Below are 23,167 nucleotides of genomic sequence, written 5' to 3'. Positions count from 1 at the left end.
CATACAGAAGTCTTCATGAACTATTCAAAATAGAGATGATGATTAATTTTGAAAATTAATAAGAAATGCATTTAGCTTCCTCTTGCATATGCAACAGCTTCCTGATGGTTAATTTGTAGGAAGCAGTGGGGGGTGGAGAGGAGGTGAGGAGGGTGGTTATTCCTGATCTGATACAGTGATGAAGCAGATATCTCATCTGTATCAAAAGGTAATGACCGAAAAATCCCATCCTCCACAACCTCGGTCATTCATGTTACTCAGCGATTTAATTTAATTGCAGCTTTAGACAACATCATCGAAATCGTCATCATGATCATGTGTCTCTAAGTTGTAAACATAATTTATTGTAAATTAGCGGTTACCCAAAGTATGATGACTCTTAAAACCATATTGATCATTAAACTGCAGGACACAGTTTGGCATCAACCTTGCAAATTACTTAAAGTAGCGAAGAACCGTCCAAGAACCCTCCTTACGGATGGGTTAATTACCCCCAGAATCATGGACAAGTTAATTACCCCCAGAATACGGGACTTTCAAAATGCGCGATTCTTTGTCGACTCATTTATAATGCGTATTTTATTTCGATTTACTGTAATATTCTTTTAATATAGGTTTTAATTAATGTGTTATATTTTTATTTATATTATTATTAATTTTTTAGGCTAGAAAATGCTTATTTTACCGCAAAAATAATTAAAATCTAAAAAAATAAAAATACCTATAGGCCGCAGAATCCCGCGATATAATGAAAAATCACATATATAATTTTACATATACTAGCGAGAAAAACCCGCGATGTACCGAAGCCGCGAAAAGTGAAGCGCGATATAGCGAGGGATTACTGTATATATATATAACTATATATATATATATATATATATATATAAAACAATATGTATATATATATATATATATATATATATATATATATATATATATAGATAGATGGATATATATATATATATATATATATATATATAGATATATAAAACAATATATATATATAGTAAAACTTCCTCCAACGTGGGGGATGCATTCTGGGATAACCTCATGTTGGAGGAATTTGCGTTGGAGGAATCATTAAGCGTATGGGGAAATTGGGGCTATGTTCCAGGCTCCCAAAAAACTGACCCTAAAACAGCCTTTCTTGCTTTTTTTTAAGCCGTGTCGCAGACGCTGGTCATAGAGTGCGCTCTGCTGTTGTTGTTCTTGTTCTTCTTCTTCTTCTTCTTGTTCTTGCAGAGAAGACAAAACCTCAAAGCTCCACCCATTCTGGGAGAGTTTTCATATAAACAAATATCCACCATTTTATTAACTCGCATAGCTTTGAGGCCTGTTTTGTAGGCCCGTGGTGTCTTCCTCTCTCACACAGTTTTATTTCAAATCAAATTCGATATATCATTTCATTTTTCACAGTCGCTAACATAGTTTTAGACTCGGTTGAAAAAAAACTGGAAGAAAATCCGATGAAAGTTGCCCTTTATAGAACGAAATGAATTCTCAAAGGCCTGTAACTTCAAGTCCATTGAGATATTTTTTTTAAAAATCGCGGCATGCTCAGTCATACACCGCCCGAAATAACAGACGGGAAAATGCCGAGATATATATATTTTGTTTAAATCGCGGCATGGTCAGTCATACACCGCCTGAAATAACAGACGGGAAAATGCCGAGATATATTAAAAATTCGTCGCCACACACGGGAAATTGCTGAGATATATTTTCACTTTGCACAAAAATAACATCAAGTAATCGAATCAATAGGAATGTCCTGTGCCTATAACATCGACGTTATAGGCACAGCTGCATCTAGGCATTGTGTAACATCGACGTGGCTTTTGTTTTAATTAAAACTTTTTGTACTTGTTTTTACACGTTTCTTTGTATGAAATGGTGTAGCATTATTAAATATACATTAAAATAAGTGTTAGTATCATAATAGTATTGTATTATTGCAAAATAACTCACCTTATTGTGAGGTGGTTGTTGGAGGTTTGGGTGATGATTTGTGGGTGGAAGGGTTTGAAGTGCTGCTGGTAGCTGTTGAAGTAGGCCTAAATAATTGTGTTATAGGCAGCACTGACTTTGCCTTCGGTTTTAACTCCCTGTGAAGTTCTGTGTAGGGATTTAAAGCTGACTCTATGGCCCACTTGAACTTCAGGCTTCTTTCCACAAAAGGATCTATCCTTACAGAAATTTCTTGGGCAGTTTTTGTTGCCTTGAAGAGCTCCTCCAGCAGTTTGGTGGTTAATTCTGCCTTTTTTTTTTTTTTTTTTTGTATACAAGGTCGAGGCTCGTGTAAGAGCTAACATCAATCACAATTAGCTCAAATGGTAAAAAGTCACACACACACACACACGCACACACACACACACACACACACACACACACACACACACACACACACACACACACACACGATTGCAAAAGTGCAGCAGAAAACAGGCTAACAACGCTTGTTGAACAAAAAATGGCACCAAATTTAGCTTTCCAATGCAGATTGGACTGTAAGCATTAACTCTTCAGCAAATAGCTCAGAATGCTGAAATCACAAGTTCAAATCCCATATACCGTTTTGATTTGTGCCTTGCCCCCCATCATTGGAATTCATGGGAAAATACACTGATGCATTATGCATTCCTGAATGTCTCCCAAATTCCTTGTCTAACATGTGGCTTCTCTGCAAGGCTTTGATTATTGTAAAATAAGTAAATGAAGCATGACTGAGGAATGAGTTCAAAGCTTCAATAACAATACTGATTACTAACAAAAGTCATGTGTTGTCACTACATGTAATATTTTTCCCATATTTTTATAGTTATACGAAAGATTGAGCAGTGTTATTGTAGTAAACGCATCAAGCAAAATTGATATTGCTGGTTTTTATCACTTTTCTGGCTCTTCATCATATTCTTCATTGTCTTCTTCATGAGACATCTGTGTCACAAGTTCTTCAAGTTCTTCAGTGGACAGTTCTTCTCCATGGGACTTTAACAGTTCTTCTACTTCTTGTTCTTCCATGTAATCAAATCCAAATTTCAGGATATCAAAATCTTTGTGAAAACGCCAGCCGTTTTTGTCGCAATTAACCCGGAATGTAAAATCGAACTGCGATCACGATAATGGCAGGTGGGCAGGCGGCGACTCGTATCATCGTATGTATAAATTACCTTCTTCAGGTAATTGTAGATGCTCTTGGCCTTCTTATAATGGGCCCATCCACTGGAGCAGTTTTCTGGTTCTGATCTTCGATCCAGACATGATCTTCGATCTTCGATCTTCAATCTTTTCTCCATTTTTTTTCAACAAGGGTGTCTCTCCTGCTAATGTATGATGTTGCAATGGAGGCTCCTGCACGAACGCTGGAACTGATTTTATCTTCGGCCTTCCGTACCGTCCTAATGGTTGATTCATTCACGCCATATTGCCTGGCCAAAGATGAAGCAAAAACTGATTTTTTTTTTTTTTTTTTTTTTTTTTTTTTGTATACAAGGTCGAGGCTCGTGAAAGAGCGAACATTAATCACACAGAAAGACAAACCGACACATAAAACATATAACATAGGGAGCGGTAGACAAGATGGGGAGAGAGGGGGAAGGACACAAACACAACATTTGAGAGCAGGGACCGAGAGACATGGAGACATCGAGAGATCTGAGAGAGGGCGAGGGCTTTGGGGGGGGGGGGGGGGGGCGTGGGAAGGGGGCGGTGGGAGAGGTATAAAACATATGGACACTGCCAGGACTTCCAGGAAAGAAGTTGGAATTTCAAACAAGGTGGATCTGGGGTGAATTAGCGGGGGTAGAAAAGATCAAGGTTTTGGATGGGGGAAGATAAGAGATGGTGGTGAACAGCTGTTTTAACAGCTGATGATAATTTATTCAGGATATCAAGCTTGACCTTCATGGTCATTGTTTTCCTCCTTGTCTGGTTGGTTCGGTTCATATTGGGAGCCATAATGATTGACATAAAGTTCACTTGATGGCGGCAGGTTCGGAGATGGCGACAGGTGGCAGCTCGTGCTGGGCGTGCATATAAATTAAATAGTAATTAAGCAAGGTCATAAGGAAAAAGAATAAAATGTTTGGGGTAACACCGGCCGTTTTTGTCGCAATTAATCCAGAATGTAAAATCGAACTGCGATCGCAATGACGGCAGGTGGCGACTCGTATCATCGTATGTATAAATTAAATATTAATTAACCCTTGTCCACACAAGGGGGGGAAGGGGGGGAGGTCTTTCTAGCCTTATATTTAGCCTAAGAAGACCTCCCTTGCGTGGGCAAGGGTTAGGTAAAGTACAGTACAGTAACAAGGAATAAGAATAATATAAATCTTTGGGAAAACACCAGCCACGATCGCATAAATGCGAAACACCCTCGCGTTGGGGAGGTTTTGACGCATTTAATTCAGCGTGTAAATGGGAAACCGCATTCGAGGAAGCCTCGTTGGAGGAAGTTTTTGTGTGTGTGTGTGTGTGTGTGTGTGTGTGTGTGTGTGTGTGTGTGTGTGTGTGTGTGTGTGTGTGCGTGCAGTCATGGCCAAAAATATTGGCACCCTTGCACTTTTTTTTTTTTTTTTTAACTCACAATTTTCTCTAAAAATAAGTTTAAATTGACAAAAGTATTTGGTCTCCACAATTCCTTATTTCACTTTTAATATTACAGAGCCTTTGTTTTTGATTCAGAACTTAATATATATTTTTACATCAGAAAATAAAAAGAAATGGCATTGACAAAATTATTGACACCCTCTACTTAATATTTGGTCGCACAGCCTTGTACAAAATAATTGCAGTCACGTTTTTCCTATAGACATGAATGAGCTTCCTACACCTCTACTGGCATTTTGGCCCACTCTTCTTGTGCAAACTGCTCCAGTTCTCCAACATTTGAAGGGTGCGTTCTCCCAAGTGCTGTTTTCAGATCTCCGCACAGGTGTTTAATGGGATTTAGATCTGGACTCATTGCTGGCGACTTCAGAACAGTCCAGCGTTTTGTCTTGAACCGTTCCTGGGTGCTTTTTGAAGTGTGTTTGGGGTCATTGTCCTGCTGCAAGACCCATGACCTTCGACGGAGACCCAGCTTTCTGACACTGGGTTGAACATTTCGCTCCAAAATGCCTTGGCAATCTCCTGATTTCATGATGTCATGCACACATTGAAGGCACCCAGTGCCAGAGGCAGCACAACAACCCCAAAACATCACTGAACCTCCTCCATGCTTGACTGTAGGGAAGGTGTTCTTTTCTTTGAAGGCTTCATTTTGTTTTCTGTAAACATAGAGATGATGTGCTTTACCAAAAAGCTCAAATTTGGTCTCATCTGTCCACAGGACATTCTCCCAGAATGATTTTGGCTTGTTCAGGTCTGTTTTGGTTATTTCCAGTCAGGCTTTTTCAGCAGCGGGGTCCTCCTGGGTCTCCTACCATAGAACCCCCTTTCATTGAGTTTGCGACGGATGGTGCGATTTTAAACTGTCGTACCTTGTGTCTGAAGGTCAGCTTGAATTTGTTTGGCAGTTGATCGAGGTGCTTTCTCCACTATTCAAACAATCCTTTGCTGCAATCTTCGATCAAGTTTTCTCTTGCGGCCATGTGCAGGGAGGTTGGCTTCAGTGTCGTGGGCCTTAAACTTCCTGATAACATTGCATATGTTGGACACAGAAACATCAAGGTCTCTGGAGATGGACTTGTAGCCTTGAGATTGTCCATGCTTGGCTTCAATCTTGTGTCTGACCTCCCCAGACAATTCTCTGGTTTTCTTTCTTTTCTCCATGCTCATTTCAGTACACATCGTGACACAAAACAGCAGAATGACTCCTTTTCTCTATTCAAACGGGTTGAATGAGTGATTTTTAAAATATATTGCAGGCACCTGCAACTCACCAAAGGTGAGTTCTATTCCGTAGTAAAGTGGAATCACCTGCTTGAAATAAAACAAATGGACACTACCAGGAGTTTCAGGAAAGAAAACGTAATTTTGAAAAAAGGTGGATTTGGGGTGTATTAACGGGGGAAGATAAGAGATGGTGGTGAATAGCTGTTTTGAAGGCCTGGAGGGAGGAGTGGGATTGAAGAGAATGTGGGAGTGTGTTCCAGAGCTGGAATTTGTATGCTTGCTTGCGTGATCCTAATGCCATCAGGCACCGAGGCAAGTTAATTGGCTCGGGGGGTACATTCCTGGATGGGTCGCCACTCCAACACAGGATACTCGACTGGCTCACACACTGCAAGCTGGAACTCATTTTGCTGCCCCCGGAAGGATGATAGGCTGAGTTAACCTGCCTGGTGTTATTAGACTCCTACCGGTGTACACCGGAGGGGACTATAGGTTTGCATGCCGTCCCTCAGTCTGTCAGTCAGTCCGTCACGCAAAGAACAGTTTTCCGGACTTTTTTTTCTAAACTCTTCATGCTAATGATTTCAAACTTGGTACATGGTTTCCTCATGATAAGTTACAGATCAAGTTCTTACCTCACGACGTTTCGATCATTTTTGACAAAGTTATGGCACTTTGAACTTTGGTAATTCTGATAATTCTGATGCTCCTTAACTCAGTGCCATTTTAAGTTTTAATTTCCTTTAAAAACCATTTTCTCTGCAAATGAGAATCAAATGAGCAAACGATTGAGATCAAATTTTCACCGTAGGGGTGACTAGGTCTGTAGAATATTTTAATGGTAATTATGACGTCACAGGTCACGTGGTTCGGCCGCCATATTGGTTTTCGTGAAAACACGAAAACCCCTTTTTCTCTGCAATGGCTGAACAGATCGAGGCCAAACGTTGCAGGCAGAATCGCATACCCATGACGAAAAAAAAGTCAGCGAGTATGACGTCATGCGTCACATGGTTTCAGAGTTATGACGTTTTTAAGCATGAACCTTTAAAACCGAGGTCCTCCCTCATTTTTGATCCAATCGAGGGAAAACTTCACAGATCTGTTCAGCATGTCAGTCTACTAAAATGTCCTTTTGGAATTTGCGATAGGTCACGTGGTTTGACAGATATCGTTAATTAAACGAAAAAAAATAAAAATGGTTATCTTGAATCGCTAGTACCTCCGACCGTGAGTTGGTAATTATATAATTCACACAGTGCAATACGTGCAGGCCGCTCCACGGAGCGACCTTGCGGGCTTATCGAGGCGAGGCATGACACACATGTCTCAGCATACCTCAGATCAAGTTTGAAAACCAGCATCAGCCGTGCATAAATTTTCATATTCGATCATTTTTGACAAAGTTATGGCACTTTGAACTTTGGCAGGGGACATGTATTGCAGCGCAATACTCGGAATGCTTGTTTTGTTATGGCTAGGACTTGAACTCTGGACCCTAAGATCTGAACCCAACCGCCTTAACTGTTGAGCCATAACCAAGTTATTTCCTTATTTACTGTTGATTTGTCCATTGTCAAGTTATGACCACATAATTAATGTCAAAGGGCACTTCCTCATGTCATTGTTCTGCATAAGATCTATCACAAGCTCCACTACGAGCCTGATTTAAATGGTTGTGTGCTTTGTTTTGCCTCCTGCACTCTTGTGTTTGCCAATGGGTAGGCTTGTAACAGTTGCTAAAATTGTTTGTATTTTTATATATATATATATTTTTGTCCCCCACCCCTCCGATAAAATCGGAGATGGGGACATTAACATGAGCTCCGAATGACCAATCAACTGTCCATGTACGTTTTTGCACACATTTAAAAAAACCGTTGAACATTTAGCTTTCATATGGCAGACATCTATTCATCATACCATCCAAAAGGCAGGGGGCCTAGAGTATGAGCTGCATGTTCACATTCCTTGGCTTGGAAAAGGTCTTTCCTGATTGTAAAATCTTGTCAGAATCGATATATTCGGAAATTTCCAGATGGAAAAAATGCTTTTGCATGATATATAGATAATGTATATTTGAATATGAATGGCAGTGTATGAGTAATATGAGCATGTATTATGTATGAGTAATACGAGTGGCTGTGAAGATTGTATAGATCTGTTATTTGCTACACTAATACCTTTGGACCGTCAGGGCCTGCTTACCCTTCCCAGTGGGGACTTTCTGGCTGGAAATTTCTCCGGTGTGTGGGGTGGGGAGCTAAAAGTCAGTGGAACATTCAGAAAAACCTTCCCTGGAGAAAAAGAAAAATCGACGACCAAACCGTGAGTATTTATCAGAGTTCATTAACGTCCATAAAGCACCGATTCCTGTTTCTCTGCCGTGTTCATTTCTTGCTGGATGTTGTTTAAGTTTAATGATAGGTAATTATTGTTTCACAGTCTCATAACACTCATATTGGTTCATGAGTTATCAAGTGACCACTATATTCGTCATGCGTGCGTCCGTCCGTCCGCAGCATCACTACCTGATGATATCATCCGATCTTGATGAAACTTTGGTGGGAGGTTGATGTCATGATCTAGTTGTGTCCTGCCTAGAGTGGGCTTATTGCGCCCATTGTGGGCGGAGCCACACCCGAAAAGGATGTATTTTTAGGGGGTAATCGAGTTCAAGCTACATCTTCTCCGAGGGGTTTGGTGGAATCTGACGGGTTTCGATATTTGGTGAGGCCAATGTCATGTCTAGCCCCACGGAGCTCGATTTTTCTTTCTTTTTTCATTTTAAAAATTTATTTATTTATTTTTTTCATTTCATTTTTCACCGAATTTTCGGTATTGTGTAGCTAACTAACCTCATAACTGATTATACATTATTTTCTATCTCATTTAAAGGTCAGTAACCTTCGTTTTGACATTTCCAGGCCTGGCCTGTCCGGGCCTGTTTCGGTTATAGTCCGTCCTTTGTCATTGAATACCGCTCGCTCGTGAACCATCGTCGTCTCCTGACTTGTTTACATTTAGTTTCATTTGGGTGTAATATTTCAGCCTGACTTCCAACAAAATAGGCTGTCCTGCCAGCAAACACATGTCAACCTTCAGGGAAATGCTGTTCTGAAAGTTTGGCTTGGCTGTTTATTTCTGAAAGCTCATTGTACTATTCCTTGTCTGTTTCTACCCTCTAACCTCTTCCAAGGCAATGGGGTGATTTGGCTGTGAGTCCAAAGGAAAAATGGAAAGGGGTTTTCGCCGAGTGCTGGGCCATGCTCGGATGTGATTCTGAGGGTCGAGGAGACGGTGAGCGTGCCTGGGAAGCCATTGCAGTCTGCCTGGCAAATGGATGGAAGGATCAAGAGTACAGGTGTGTGAGAAATTTCAGAACTGTGGTTGGCTATAAAGTGGAACAAACATAGAAAACGACCCCAAGGCAATTTACATTTTCAAGCTAGCTAATGTATATAAAAATGTATGTATGTATGTATGTATATATATATATATATATATATATACACACATGTATGTCTCCCCTAACTGAAAAATGAGGGCATTTTTCATATATATACTGTATATATATATATATATATATATATATATATATATATATATATATATGTATATATGTATATATATATATATGAATATAGACACACACATAGTCAGGTGCCTCCCCAACGGTTCGACTCTGCATCAATGAGTTGTATATGCTGATGTAACAAAAATAAGAAACCCCAGGGGAGAAGATCAAGACATAAATTGTGCAAAACAATTGTGCAAAATTGTCAAAAAAAAACAAAACAATCGTCATTGTGCAAAAATAAAACTCCAAATCGAAATGAATTCTGTCAGTGAAAAGCACGAGACCTGTTTCCTTAATATGCAACTGATGTAAATGGATTGCGTTCATTTTCTGGCTATTTACTTATGTTGGATGGTGACATGCAAAGCATTTTGCAGCATTGAATCAGACTGTCAATGTGAATAAATCAAATTTTAGATTGGGAAGGCTAGTTCTTAGACTTGCAGTATTGGAAATAATGTGTGACTTTCAAAATTATGTAATCTGCCTCAGATTGTTCGGCGCGTATGCGCAGAGACCCCCAGAAACGAAATCCATTGGGACAGGTTGGACATATATATAATATGTGCCAGATAGGGATTGCAGCATGGCAGACATATTTCAAGGAGATTGAAAGGAAAGGTTTTGATGTCTTGTGTAATGCCAGCCTATCTTTACGGTCTGCAGATGGTGGCACTGACAGAGACAACAACAGAGGCTGCAGGTTTGCTAGAACATCTGAGTCAGGAGGATAGCATGAGTGAAGAGGGTGGGTAGAAGGAGGATGGATGAACTGAGAGTAGTTGGAGGGTGGAGAGAGTTGGCTGAGGACAGAGGGAAGTGGAGGAGTGTCGTGGTAAAGACAGGACAGGAGCTTGGTGCCATTGGACCTCACACCTTGAAAAGGGAAGAGGAGGAATGCAAAACAACAAAAATTTACTATTAATCATGTTTGGGGATGGGTGGGGGAGTCAGATGCAGATCCATGATTTTAGGTTGGGGGAGGGTAGGGGTGGGGGAGTCAGGTGCATATCCATGATTTTAGTTTGGAGGAGGGCAGGGGTGGTGGGGGTGGTTCGACAGGCAGTAAAAAAAAGAGGAACAAATGAGTGGAGGTGAACAGTGATCCGGGATTTTGGCAGTTTCACCAGAAGGGGGTTGATGGTGGACTGTGTGCAGCCCTGCAGGAACCTGGGAAAGGGACGGGGGGAGGGTATGGGGGTGGGGTAGGGGGGGGGGGAGAGAGGAGGGAGGAAATCGGGGAAAGAGCAGAGGGTGCAAGACCAGAACGATCACGGTTGATGACAGGGACCACCGACCTGTCTGTGATGGAAAAGTGTTCAGCCCATTGACTCAGCTTCATTGAGGGAGTTTCCATTGATATTGAAGGCCTGCGTTTCTGCGGCGTCAACCTGATCAGGATGTGAGGCAGGGGAGCCAGCCCAGAGTGGAGTGCAGTATTTCATCAAGCTGTGGATGAAAACCTTATCGGTGGATAGGAACTGAGTTGTGCCAAGGAAGGACTTTGTCTGATGGAGTTCTTTCACCTTCATGTAATGCAGTGGTGATGTCTGATTTCCAAGCAGATGGAAGATGACCTTGTGCAAAGGATAGGGTAAAATGGCAGAGAGAGTATGTGCAAGAGCTGCAGAGCAGGGTTTTAGGACACGTGAGCTTTTATTGAATCCTATACCCCAAAAAAGATGGGCTTTCAATTTACACAACTCCCCAACATCACACAAGAATTTGACGTTTGTCTGAAATGGGAAACAATGTTTTGCTATACCTGTCCTGAGCATCTGTTTTGCTTTATAACGAGGAGAAACGGTTGTTTTAATTTGAGCTTTTTTTTTTGCTCCGCATGACAGTGATTTTGTGCATTTTGAGTGCAATTTTTCATTGTGGGTTCTTGGCGTAGCAGAGAAGACATTTCACGCTCGGGGAGCCTGAACTTTGACAAGCTCGAGGTGATTCCGCAACGATGGGAAGGCGATCTCACCAATGAGCGTTACCAGGTCATTGAAAACTATTTGTCTAAGGTGTGTTTATCAATTTTCCTCGAGCACAACACAAACAATACTCGTCCTTCCATGTCTGCATTTTTCTGTCTTTACCACTCCCATGTCTTGCCAGAACTCGAGCTTTGTTCAAAGCCCCACATTCATGCTATTTCTCTCCCCTAAACCACTATTCTTTGATTGCACGTCAGTCATGCTTCTTTTCTTTTCTACTGTACTTATTTACAGGCATGTGACACTGTGCTCCACCCCCTTGGACGACTTCTGGACATGCTGGTGACGGTATACCGTGCCACGTATGTGGGTGTAGGTGCCAACAAGCGGTTGTTGCACCAGGCGGTGGAAGAGGTCAAATCTTACGTACGGAGCGTCTTCCAAATTGTCAGGTGCCCATACGCACGTTCCCCTCAACCTAATTGGGGTTGGCATATGTATAAGATGTGGAATGAGCAAAATGGACAAATATTACTCTCACTTGGGAACACTTTCCCCTCAATGATCTGCCCACCACTCTCTTATAAGAGTCCAGTCTCATGCAATCTGCTGAAAATATCAGAAAAACAATTGATGAAAGAAGTAATAATTAATTGGCCTCTACCTTCGATTCACACCTGCCCTTCTCTTCATACATGTGCTTCGATAGTATAAATAAGTATAAATATAAAATAAAACCCTTCCACAAGCACTACTGGAACTTTGGTAAAATATTTCCTCTTAATCCTATTCAACAGAATGCTCTTTGGCACAATTGATGACTACTACACTAAAAAGTACTTGGTAAAAGGTGAAGAAAGCCATGAATTTTCTTTGAAGCAACGAATTACCCTTGTGTTTTTATTTATTTATTTTTATTATATAATAAAAGGTCCGTTGAGGAGCTAGAACATAAAAGGGATCATGACGCAACAGAAGAAAAGGAACAGCAAGAGAGGGGGACACATAGCAGCAGGATTGAGGCACAAAATAGAAAGACTTCAAAGATTAGGGATGTGAAGAAGAATGAGGTCTGGGGATGGACAAGATGGATGCAGAAGCAAATTCTCAGTAAGGTAAACAGGAAAGTTGGAAAAAGGTGGGTTTTGGAGTTAATGTGGATCGAAAAGATCATGGTTTTGGATGTGGGATGACTTGAAATGGTCGTGAACAGTTGGCTTGAAGACCTGAAGGGAAGAATGAGATTGAAGAGACGGAGGAAGTTGGTTCCACAGGTAGGGGTGGGGAGCAAGAAAGAGGTTAGAATAATGGATGAGTGGACATGAGCAGCAATTCTGAATTTTGGGAGACATTGTGTGCCCTGCAGAACCTGTGGGGGAGAGGGTGTGGGCAGGGGGTTAGGGTTAGTATGCCATCCTATTTGCAGACAACCAAACTGTCATCAATACCAACAATAATTTTCTCGTCTGTTGTGCTCCTGCTACGAGCATGCTGCTCGTTTTCATTACAACAAGAAATGTGCCTCAAGATCTTTTGGCACTTGGCATCAGTAAAACTAGTGGACTTTAGTGGAGCTCCTGTGCCACTCCTGAAAAAGTGTCCCAGAAGTAGCTTCTGTTCTTGCTCAATTTTATAAGTTATCTCTTCTTAATCAACTATCACTCGTTTTGGAAACATGTTCGTTTCCCCAGTAACAAAGGCAATCTTTCAACCCTGTTATTGACAATCCAATAACTCTTGCGCCTGTGATCCCAAGGTCATAAAAACATGATTGGCCAAAAGCTGCCTCGTGTGTCCCTCCTTGTGCTTACTTTGGAATCTTTGCCTGTTGGTGGTTGAGGTGTCTTCTGTTCTTTCCTGGAAATCTTACATCACCATCATTGCTAGAAAGACATCCAGGAAGCTTGCCGTTGCTCTTTCGAGCTAGGAATATTTTGCATCGAGCTAGCACCTTTCTTTTGACAAAGCCCAGAAGCCCATGTGAGAATACTGTTTGGGTTTCCCCCCAAAATAGGTATTTTTTTGTTTGTTTGTTTAAAGTCTTATAATTATGTTACTATGATTCTACTTGCTGCCCTGTCTTCTAGCAAGCATTGAAATTGGTTTAAAATACCTTGTCAGTGCAGTATACTGATTATTCTACCAGGTGAGCACCAGGGGTATTGCCCCCAATGTTTTACAAATCGGACATTAACTATATTGAACTTTTTTTTTATTTTTTTTTTAGGTAAAATTAAGGCAAATGGCTGATGCATAGGATAACATTGAAAGTAAATAGAAAAAGGGCATTTGGCCGGTCATGTCGCAATCTTCACCACAACTTCAAATTGCTTCGATACGAATCCACAATGTTTCAGATTTGATGACTGATCCAAACCTGATCATATTTCGCTTTTGCAGCTTGGAAAGGTTGTGCAATTGGGTCCTTAGATTCTGTTTTATTTTACCTCAGATTTACCTTCGATTTATTTATTGGGTGCTGTCTTTCCCTCGTGGTCCCCCTGTACTGTCTTTCCCTCGTGGTCCCCCTGTGCTGTCTTTCCCTCGCGGTCCCCCTGTGTTGTCTTTCCCTCGCGGTCCCCCTGTGCTGTCTTTCCCTCGCGGTCCCCCTGTGTTGTCTTTCCCTCGCGGTCCCCCTGTGCTGTCTTTCCCTCGCGATCCCCCTGTGCTGTCTTTCCCTCGCGGTCCCCCTGTGCTGTCTTTCCCTCGCGATCCCCCTGTGGTGCTGTCTTTCCCTCGTGGTCCCCCTGTGCTGTCTTTCCCACGCGGTCCCCCTATGCTGTCTTTCCCTCGCGGTCCCCCTGTGCTGTCTTTCCCTCACGGTCCCCCTGTGCTGTCTTTCCCTCGTGGTCCCCCTGTGCTGTCTTTCCCTCGCGGTCCCCCTGTGCTGTCTTTCCCTCGTGGTCCCCCTGTGCTGTCTTTCCCTCGCGGTCCCCCTGTGCTGTCTTTCCCTCGCGATCCCCCTGTGGTGCTGTCTTTCCCTCGTGGTCCCCCTGTGCTGTCTTTCCCTCGTGGTCCCCCTGTGCTGTCTTTCCCTCGCGGTCCCCCTGTGCTGTCTTTCCCTCGCGGTCCCCCTGTGCTGTCTTTCCCTCGCGGTCCCCCTGTGCTGTCTTTCCCTCGTGGTCCCCCTGTGCTGTCTTTCCCTCGCGGTCCCCCTGTGCTGTCTTTCCCTCGTGGCCCCCTGTGCTGTCTTTCCCTCGCGGTCCCCCTGTGCTGTCTTTCCCTCGCGGTCCCCCTGTGCTGTCTTTCCTTCGCGGTCCCCCTGTGCTGTCTTTCCCTCGCGGTCCCCCTGTGCTGTCTTTCCCTCGTGGTCCCCCTGTGCTGTCTTTCCCTCGGGGTCCCCCTGTGCTGTCTTTCCCTTGCGGTCCCCCTGTGCTGTCTTTCCCTCGCGGTCCCCCTGTGCTGTCTTTCCCTCGCGGTCCCCCTGTGCTGTCTTTCCCTCGCGGTCCCCCTGTGCTGTCTTTCCCTCGCGGTCCCCCTGTGCTGTCTTTCCCTCACGGTCCCCCTGTGCTGTCTTTCCCTCGTGGTCCCCCTGTGCTGTCTTTCCCTCGTGGTTGTCAGCTCTTTCACGAGCCTCGATTCAGTATACAAAAAAAAAAACCTCCTTAAATCTCACTTGCAGGTTCCTTTTTTCTGAGCTCCCTGAAGAAGGACGGTTTGTGACACAGACTGGAAGCAGCAATGAGTTGCCACCTGACGTGAAGGTCAAACAACAATGCCCAACCACTGGGTGAGGCTCCCATTCATGGTCTTGCATCACCTCCACCTGTAAACATGCCCACTTGGGCACACAGTATACAAAAAAAGACGTTGGGGACACCGAATGAGGACTGATAATATTATTGTAGCACCTCATTGTTTACTGTGCAGGCCTCTGGTGACCCACTATGGACTCGTGTTGCCCATCCTGTTGCCACGGATCTACCCACCACTCTTCACCATCTACGCACTACAGCACGAGTGCAGGGATGAGCTGTATTGGGAACGAGTGCTGCGTCTCAACAAGCAGTCTGATGTCGGCCTACTTTCCTTCCTGGGTGTGCAACGGTGAGTCTTGAAGAGGCTTCACACTTTCCATGCCCAAATGACAGCACAGGCTTTCCACCTGGCCAACTGAAGTTAAACAAAATGGCACAAATCCTCTTGGAACCCCCCAGCCTTTATGTGAATATTTCGTTTCTTCTTCGGTTCCTGCGCCACAATTTAAAGGCAAAACGTGCATTGCCATGTTTCTTTACCTATGGATATCTCAGCCAATCCATGGCCTGGATATATTTTGAATTGCTCAATATTTGCACTTTGTTTCATTGAGATGAGCAATCTTATACGAAGTGCATTTTGCTGCAACATCTGAAACAGATTTACACATCTATATAAATATTTGCACTTTCAGGATGTTCTGGCCGATTGATGAATCATTGCTGCTTGAAGGGAGGCAGGTACGCAAATACTTTTGCTTGTATGATCAGTGTACATGATGACTTGTTCCTTGAAACAGGTAGGGAAAAAAGTGGGACCCTCTCTTTTGTATTCCTCTTTGCGTGCACTGCCTTCCGATACTGTGGCTTTGAGCATCTGGATCATCCATACCGCCACCCTACCTCCTCTGCCCCATGTGTGCGCATGTATTTTGTGAACGCACATATACAGTATGTGGACAAATTGTAATGAACGGGTTCATTTCGCACAGGCGGGCATGTGTCCCATGGATCCGATTTCCCCTCTATCCTACCTCCCTCTTTATTGTTATCTTGTCATTCACCATGGTCCTTCGTCACCCCTGGGGGCCAACCTCCTGCTCAAGGGTATGTGGACTGCTACAACCCCGGAAGGATGGTTAAATGCTGCCGGCCTGCTCCACCTGGTTTCTTCAAAGAGCTGAAGCAGTGAGAGAGCGGAGAGTTTGAGTGAGAACTGGAGCTCATAATGAGCAAGTAGAGTCGAGGGGTAGTTGGTGCTGGCGTGGCTAAGTGGTTGCTTCATTTCATTCATTTTAGAATCTCTGATAGAGCTTGAGTATAGCAGTGCACTCGTCCAGACGTGGATACGGCAAGCCGACTCGCCCCCCTCAACAGTATAAAGGGGGGGGGGGGGGGGGGGGTTATACACAGTATAAAGATTATCTGCATGTAATGCTATGTGGAACTGTGATTGCACCTCACCATAATACATGGTGTTAACCTTTGAGCAACCTTGTAATACTAGGCACAACCTGCAAGTATAAATTTAGGAAAAGATGCAAACTGTTATTTATTATTTCCAAAAAATGATTTCTTCTGACAGGGGTTGTCCACGATCCGTGATGAGTGTTTTGCCTCAGCTGTGGATTCTCTGCAACAAATCAGGTGGGCTGGCCACATGAATGCTGTCATAACTTAATATTTTGGTTTTTCTTTCTTTCTTTCTTGGACACTTTTTGCACAGCAAAATGTACATTCTTCTGATAAAAATGCGGACATGCTTTGCAAAGTTACTGGCCACAAAGCGTTCTGCTTTAGCTTGATGTTACTTCCTTTTACATGGATTGCAGGTGACAGTCATTAGGCCATGTTCTATTTATACAAGGGACATCCACAAGGTTGTAGGAATGGGGTATTCATGGGCACTGTAGAGCAATGTTTTTTTTGTTTGTTTGTTTGTTTTTGCTTAAGGGGGCAATACACTGAACACAGTAAAAACAACACTGAATCACAGTAATGCACTTTCTGATAAAATGTCTTGATTGAAAATATGCAAAACTATATATGTACATGTTGCTTGATATATGAACATTACATTGGTATACATTACATAGCATTATATTATGCATGGTTACCATGGTAACCAGATGCATACAAATGATGAATTACCACTTTTCAGCTTATATCTTCTCTATGACAAGTCCATTTACGTTCAAACTTGGTACATATATACAATACTAGGAAACAAACATTTTAATTGATGCATTTGTATAATTGGCATTTCGTGTTGACATGGCAACCATTAATCGTCCAATGAGAATTGACATCCTTTAAATTAAAAACCCAAGGTCATAATACAATAAAACTCTATTAATATCTTTGTTGGGTCATTATCAATATCTGTGCCAAATTTGAAGTGAAAAGAATTAAGAATTCCAAAGTTATAGGGGAAAATGTCAACTAATATTATGTAAACACACAGTTGCTGTAAGTGGCCATTGACATCAGGATTCCGTTTCCTATACATTGAAATTACAATTGCGTACAATGTTTTTCCATTATTTCATGAATCTGGAGTTCACTTTGCAAGTTTTTTCATTCTTGTCACCCTTGTACTTGTATGTTGATGGACAAACGCCTCTCCAAACTCCCCACTACCATATGTTTGGCCTTCTTCCTCAATAAAGCTTTCCTCCATTTTTCTTTTTGCCTTTGAAATATGTTCCCGTATCTTTGTTTCCTGAACGGAAGCTTTCCTAGCAGCATCGTACAAACTTTTTTTGTCTTTTTTTTCTGCTGCTGCCTGTGTGTATAATGCCCCCTTAAGGGCTTGTTGTATGCCATTAATTAGTTTTATTAATCTGAAATAGTTTGTTGTTTCAGGGTATAAAACCGGTTTTCTCTTTCATACAATTATGGATCTTACCTAAATTAAACCTTGAGGTATGATCAAATTTTTATGCAAGGAATGTGCCAGCTCAAAACATTTTCATACTAAAATACGCAATTTGGTGCCTGTTTGTCTTTGTCTGTCTGACGATTTTTGACCGTGATACATTCGGTGGTTACTTATTCAATCTCAACCAAATTTAACAGGAGACCTAAGGGTCGGTCACACATGGAGGTTGTAGCGAATTCATTTGTCCCCCTCCCCAATGGGGGGTTTCCCCACCAATGGGGTTGTGTGTTAAGGTGTATATCCATGTTAAGCTAGCTTTATCATGGCGTTTTTCCAAGGCCGCTTCTCATAACAAAACTAATGATAATTATAGCATAATAATGTTATTACAAAACAATATTAATACTAATAATATCACACCTCTCCAAGGGTGTTTCCTACCTGAACAAACGCTGTGTTAACGTGTATAAATAACTTATTGTGCCGCTTTTGTGGGGGCACTCCCTTCCAGAAGTTAAAAAAAATTATAAACCACAAACATGTATGATTACCTTTTTAAACAGTCGCTAATGCTGTTTAATAACAATAAACGGAAATAAATTTGGAGGAATCTGGACATCAATCTATGCTTATCGTGTCGCCAAATGCACCTGATTGAAGATCTACTGTAGTCTATATACTCCACAAGGGTTAATAACACTGTATACCTGCCGCAAACGTGGAATTCTTCCAAGGCATTTTTGTTGCGTTTTTCCAAAGCCGCTTCTCATTACAAAAGTAATAACATTTATGATAACAGCATAATATTAATGATATTACGAAACAATATCCCCACTCCCCAAGCGGTTTTGTGGCTCGCAATATTGTCTCGAATGGTACAACGCAGATCGAGCCAACTTTATCACTTAGCTGGCAACTAATGTTGACACATGACTTCACTATTGGGATCCAGAAACCAAATTGAAATCCATGTATAGGAATGCACAAGGGATCACTGCTGTCCAAGAAGCTTTGTGTCCAACCCTGAGTCGGCAATATCCGTTTTTCATTCTTCTGGGATGCTGAGAGAATCCTGCTTGATTATATACCTCACATAACTTCAATCGCAGGGGAATATTGCGCCGTCCTCGCGCGACAATTGTGGCAGGCAAAAAATGGCAAACACATGTCTGTTGAAAAATGGTGTATGCCTCCTTCACGGAAATGTTGCTTTGTGCAAGGCCAATGTTGTGCACACTTCCATCCATTGCTGCGGCTTTGAGCATTTGGTTCACCCATAACCCCTACCCTCTCTCATCCCCTCTGTTGTAGCCTAGACCAGGCCTTATAGTCTAATTGCCAGCAATGTGAACCCGGAAATGTTGAGTACCCCAAAGTTTTAAGTTAGAAATGTACAATATGGGTCCCCAGCACCTAGAAACTGCCGGATGCTAACTTGCATATGTTGGGCAATTTGCAAAATTAGCATTAATAGCATTAACCCTATCAAACATAGGCCTGGGACACTGAAATTTCTGTTTCGCTCTATTGCTCCACTTTTATTCACAGGTATTAGAGGTAACAAAGGCAAGTACCATACCAAACTAGAATAATATGACTATGGGTAAATAATATCCTCAAAATTAAAACACAAGTATACCCAAAATTATCAGAGCTGAAAAATATGTGCACTAGTTACACAACATAAAACTTCCATCAAGAAAGAGCGTCTTGCACTTCTACTACTCTGCACTGTTATAAAGCATATCCTCATCATAAAACTCATCCTCATCGTCTTCATCTTCTTCTCCTGACTCTACATTCTTGTCATATTGCTCTTCTTGCTGTGAGTGTGTGAGTGTGTTGTAACATGTACTATCAGAGCCTTTGCAGAAGCAGTAGCTGGTACAGGCCAGGCCTGCATCTACGCAGCTGCACTTTGCTGTTAAACAGGGCTTTAACCCAGCTTTGCAGCTGCAGCTGATCATTTCCAACACGGCAGGAGGAGCAACGGGGCTTGCATCCAGGATGGACATGATGACTTCCTCTCTCTTCTCGCCTTCCTTCTTATTCCATCCAAACTCTGTTATGTCCACAGCTGGTGGGTCAGGGCAGTCTGCTGCTTTCCAAAGCAGCACCTGTAGATGGGCACGCCGTCCATGGAGGAGAGCGTTGCGCTCTGTAGGAGGCAGTGTCTTCAGTGCTGGGGGGGGTTTTGCGCTTTCGGTAGATGTCATATCTGGCGACGTTCAGAGATGCCGACTCCCTCTCGTTGTACAGAGCCAGGAAGAAACCACTCACTGCCTCTGTAATCTGTAAATCAGTAGCTCCCTCCTCTCCAATGAAGTGAAGCAGGTCACCAGGTACTACTCTCATGGCCTTGAGTGCGGACACCTTCCCTTTCCCCGCGGGATAGGAGGTGGTGTCACATCCGGAGAGAGCATGCATAGCCAGGATGGAGCGACACTGCTCACCGAGATTCTCTACTGTCGAATTGATGTTGAGAATAGTGCCATCCCATCTCTCCATCTGCAGGTTACATGTGATACCCACCTTCCAGCACCAATAGACCATGAGTACGAAAACATCAGTGTCGTCGCTGAGAATGCGGACAGTTTCAGCTCCGCGACTGGCTGCATCCAACATGTATGAGATGAGGGAGACGTCAGCCTCGTCATGAGTGACAATACTGTCTGCTTTGCTGACCATCTTGATGTGATCTCCTATGCTCTGTGTGCACAGGAGCTCACCCAGTCTCCGTTTGTTTGTCTTGTTCGTCATCACTTTGTCGCGGCTAGGTAGAGGGGTTGTCAGTGAGAGTCGGTACTCTGTTGAGCTCTCCCCAGCTCTTCTCTGCCTGTCGTGGTCTTTGGCAGAGACATGCTCATACCGGACAAAGATGACAAATGTTTCGGTGATGTAGCGATTAAGCCAGCGCCCCATGCTGGCTGCGAGGTCAGCCACAGTGCCTGACGATGGCCACACCACGTGGTAGATGGGCTGCGATGCATCAACGAGTACAACATGTGGTGGGTGGGGTTGGGGGCAAGGATTCCAAGATGCTGGACGATCACAGACTTGTTACCCTTCCTGAGGCATCCATACTCATCGATGATGGATGCAGGGACCGGGCCGAGCTCGTAGTCAAAGAGGGCAGAGAGCTCCATTCTTCTCTTGCTCCCCACCACCAGCAGCCGAGCAAACAACGCCTCAAGGTCACATATGATCTTCGCATTGACCTTCACTCTTTTTTTGGTGAATGTCATTGTCACCACCTTATTTGAGATGGGCGCATGAAATCTCTCAGGAAGTGATGAAGAGAACAGTGTGCTCATGTCCTGTCCGATCTTCAATGCATCTTGCACATTCACCTTTTCATCTGCCACCTGGCCATTTATGATATGGTGGAGGGTCGTGGTCTCTATGGTGAGTGGATGGGAGTTTTCCTGTAGCACTCTCGGGATTTTAGCCCGGTCCTCCGCGTCCAATTCCCGCCGTCCTATACCCTCTTCTTTGCGTCTGTTTGGCTTCATTGTCTTGTCCGGTGCTTCAGCATCGTCGTAAATCTCATCCAATGACTTGGAGAGATAGGAGCAGATGCCGAAAGATTGGATCCACACGGCGACCTGCTCAGGGTTGGTGGAGATGCCCTTCATGCCTCCTACTCCCTTCCCTTGCTTGATGCATGTCTGCTCCCCAAACATGTCTCCACTCACTGCAGCTGCACCATCAGAGTGGCGGCACACATGGCTTCCAGCGTAAAGGTCATCCTTGGCAGTAGCAGGAAGGTACTGCATGTCGCGCAGATGCCATGTGATCCATCTTGCGTAGTGGTGATGACCGGCAGCAAAGAAATAGGGCAGCATCTCTTCAAGGCAGTGTTGTTGCAGCATCCAATCACCCTCTCTTTCTGCTCGCCAGAACCTGTGAGCTATTAGGGTAGGGGTGATGAAACAATCCACCCATAGCCAGACTAAAAATTAATCTAAATACTCAATATCTCAAAAACTATAGCAGCTCGCGAGATGGGGCTTAGTGCGTTGAATGTGCCAGGTTACGATCTGTTCAAATAAACACTAACATTGAAACTGTAGCTCAACATGAGAGTAGGGGCACTAACCGCGCAAAAAAATGTTGGGTGAAAAAAAATGCACGGCTTTTACATCCCTTTTTTCACATGAAACTTTAATCGCAGGAAATTTTTATAAGAACACTCACGGAAAGCATATCTGTCTAAGTGTATTATGTCCAAATTTCATACAGATCCTTCAAATAGTTTGCTCACACAAAGCATTCAAACGGAGCAATAGAGCGAAACAGAAATTTCAGTGTCCCAGTTGTCCGGTGCTCTAACCCTATGTTTGATAGGGTTAATGCTATTAATGATAATTTTGCTAATTGCCCAACATATGCAAGTTAGCATCCGGCAGTTTCTAAGTGCTGGGGACCCATACTGTACATTTCTAACTTAAAACGTTGGGGTACTCAACATTTCCGGGTTCACAAGAGGGCTCTATAGGCTTGGCAAGTAGACTATTAAGTGACTCTTACCTGTTGCAACATTTGAAATTGCACCTGCATGGTGGATTATTCGTCGACAAGGAATTGACTGAAGCAACCGAGACGTGGCTGAAGGAGCATTTGGAAAACTTCTGTTTTACTAACAGTAACTTGAATGACAAATGGAGCAAGTGCGCTTCAGTCGAGCGACACAAAATTGAAAGAAAAATAAAAAGTTGGTGTGTCTTGTACTAATGTGAGTATGTCATTCCTATGACGTCACGGATGTCCCTGTCGGCCTAGTATGCTGCTATTGTTGTGCTGTGTCATGATAATTGGTTGGTTTTGTTGGGTCTTATCTCTATAACCACCATGTTTATCTGTCTCCAGCACTACATTCACACCATCCGAGAAGCTAACAGTGATCCAGAAAACGTTTGAACAGATAAATCAGAGCCTGGAAGGTGTTGTGCAGACAGGCTACGTGTGGTCCATGGATGATCTTTTTCCTGTTTTCCTGTACGTTGTCTTGCGAGCAAGGTATGGATATGTTGGCTCCTTGCTGTGTGCTCTGTGAACCTATGGCTTTGTCCATTCTTTTTCCATATTTTTTTTCCTGCAGTACGCATCATGCTCTTGAAAGTTCATTTAAAACAGGAAGGACTTCAGGCATAAAAGGGGGCTTTGGGAGACCTACCTTTGCGTGAAACTGTGAAGACATCAGTAGAACAAGGGAAAATGAATGTGATTTGTGGGC

At 43.1% G+C, this 23,167-nt stretch overlaps 1 protein-coding gene across 5 annotated transcripts in view; it reads left to right on the top strand.

Moving 5' to 3' along the window:
* ALS2 (alsin Rho guanine nucleotide exchange factor ALS2) overlaps positions 1-23,167 on the top strand; it is a 158,100-nt gene that overhangs the window by 129,020 nt on the left and 5,913 nt on the right. For 4 of the 5 annotated variants that reach the window (XM_068130874.2, XM_068130868.2, XM_068130843.2 and 1 more), the window contains exons 24-32: positions 8,039-8,169; positions 9,041-9,205; positions 11,319-11,439; positions 11,647-11,804; positions 14,975-15,082; positions 15,223-15,399; positions 15,746-15,791; positions 16,636-16,697; positions 22,801-22,950. In XM_068130874.2, coding sequence (XP_067986975.2) covers positions 8,039-8,169; positions 9,041-9,205; positions 11,319-11,439; positions 11,647-11,804; positions 14,975-15,082; positions 15,223-15,399; positions 15,746-15,791; positions 16,636-16,697; positions 22,801-22,950 — 1,118 coding nt within the window. The remainder of the gene's footprint in view (positions 1-8,038; positions 8,170-9,040; positions 9,206-11,318; positions 11,440-11,646; positions 11,805-14,974; positions 15,083-15,222; positions 15,400-15,745; positions 15,792-16,635; positions 16,698-22,800; positions 22,951-23,167) is intronic. The other variant, XM_068130850.2, reaches the window with a different exon arrangement.

This window comes from Myxine glutinosa, chromosome 1 (genome assembly GCF_964187855.1).
Source record: "Myxine glutinosa chromosome 1, kmMyxGlut1.1, whole genome shotgun sequence".
NCBI lineage: Eukaryota > Metazoa > Chordata > Myxini > Myxiniformes > Myxinidae > Myxine > Myxine glutinosa.
This window is presented reverse-complemented; position numbering and strand designations above follow the sequence as displayed.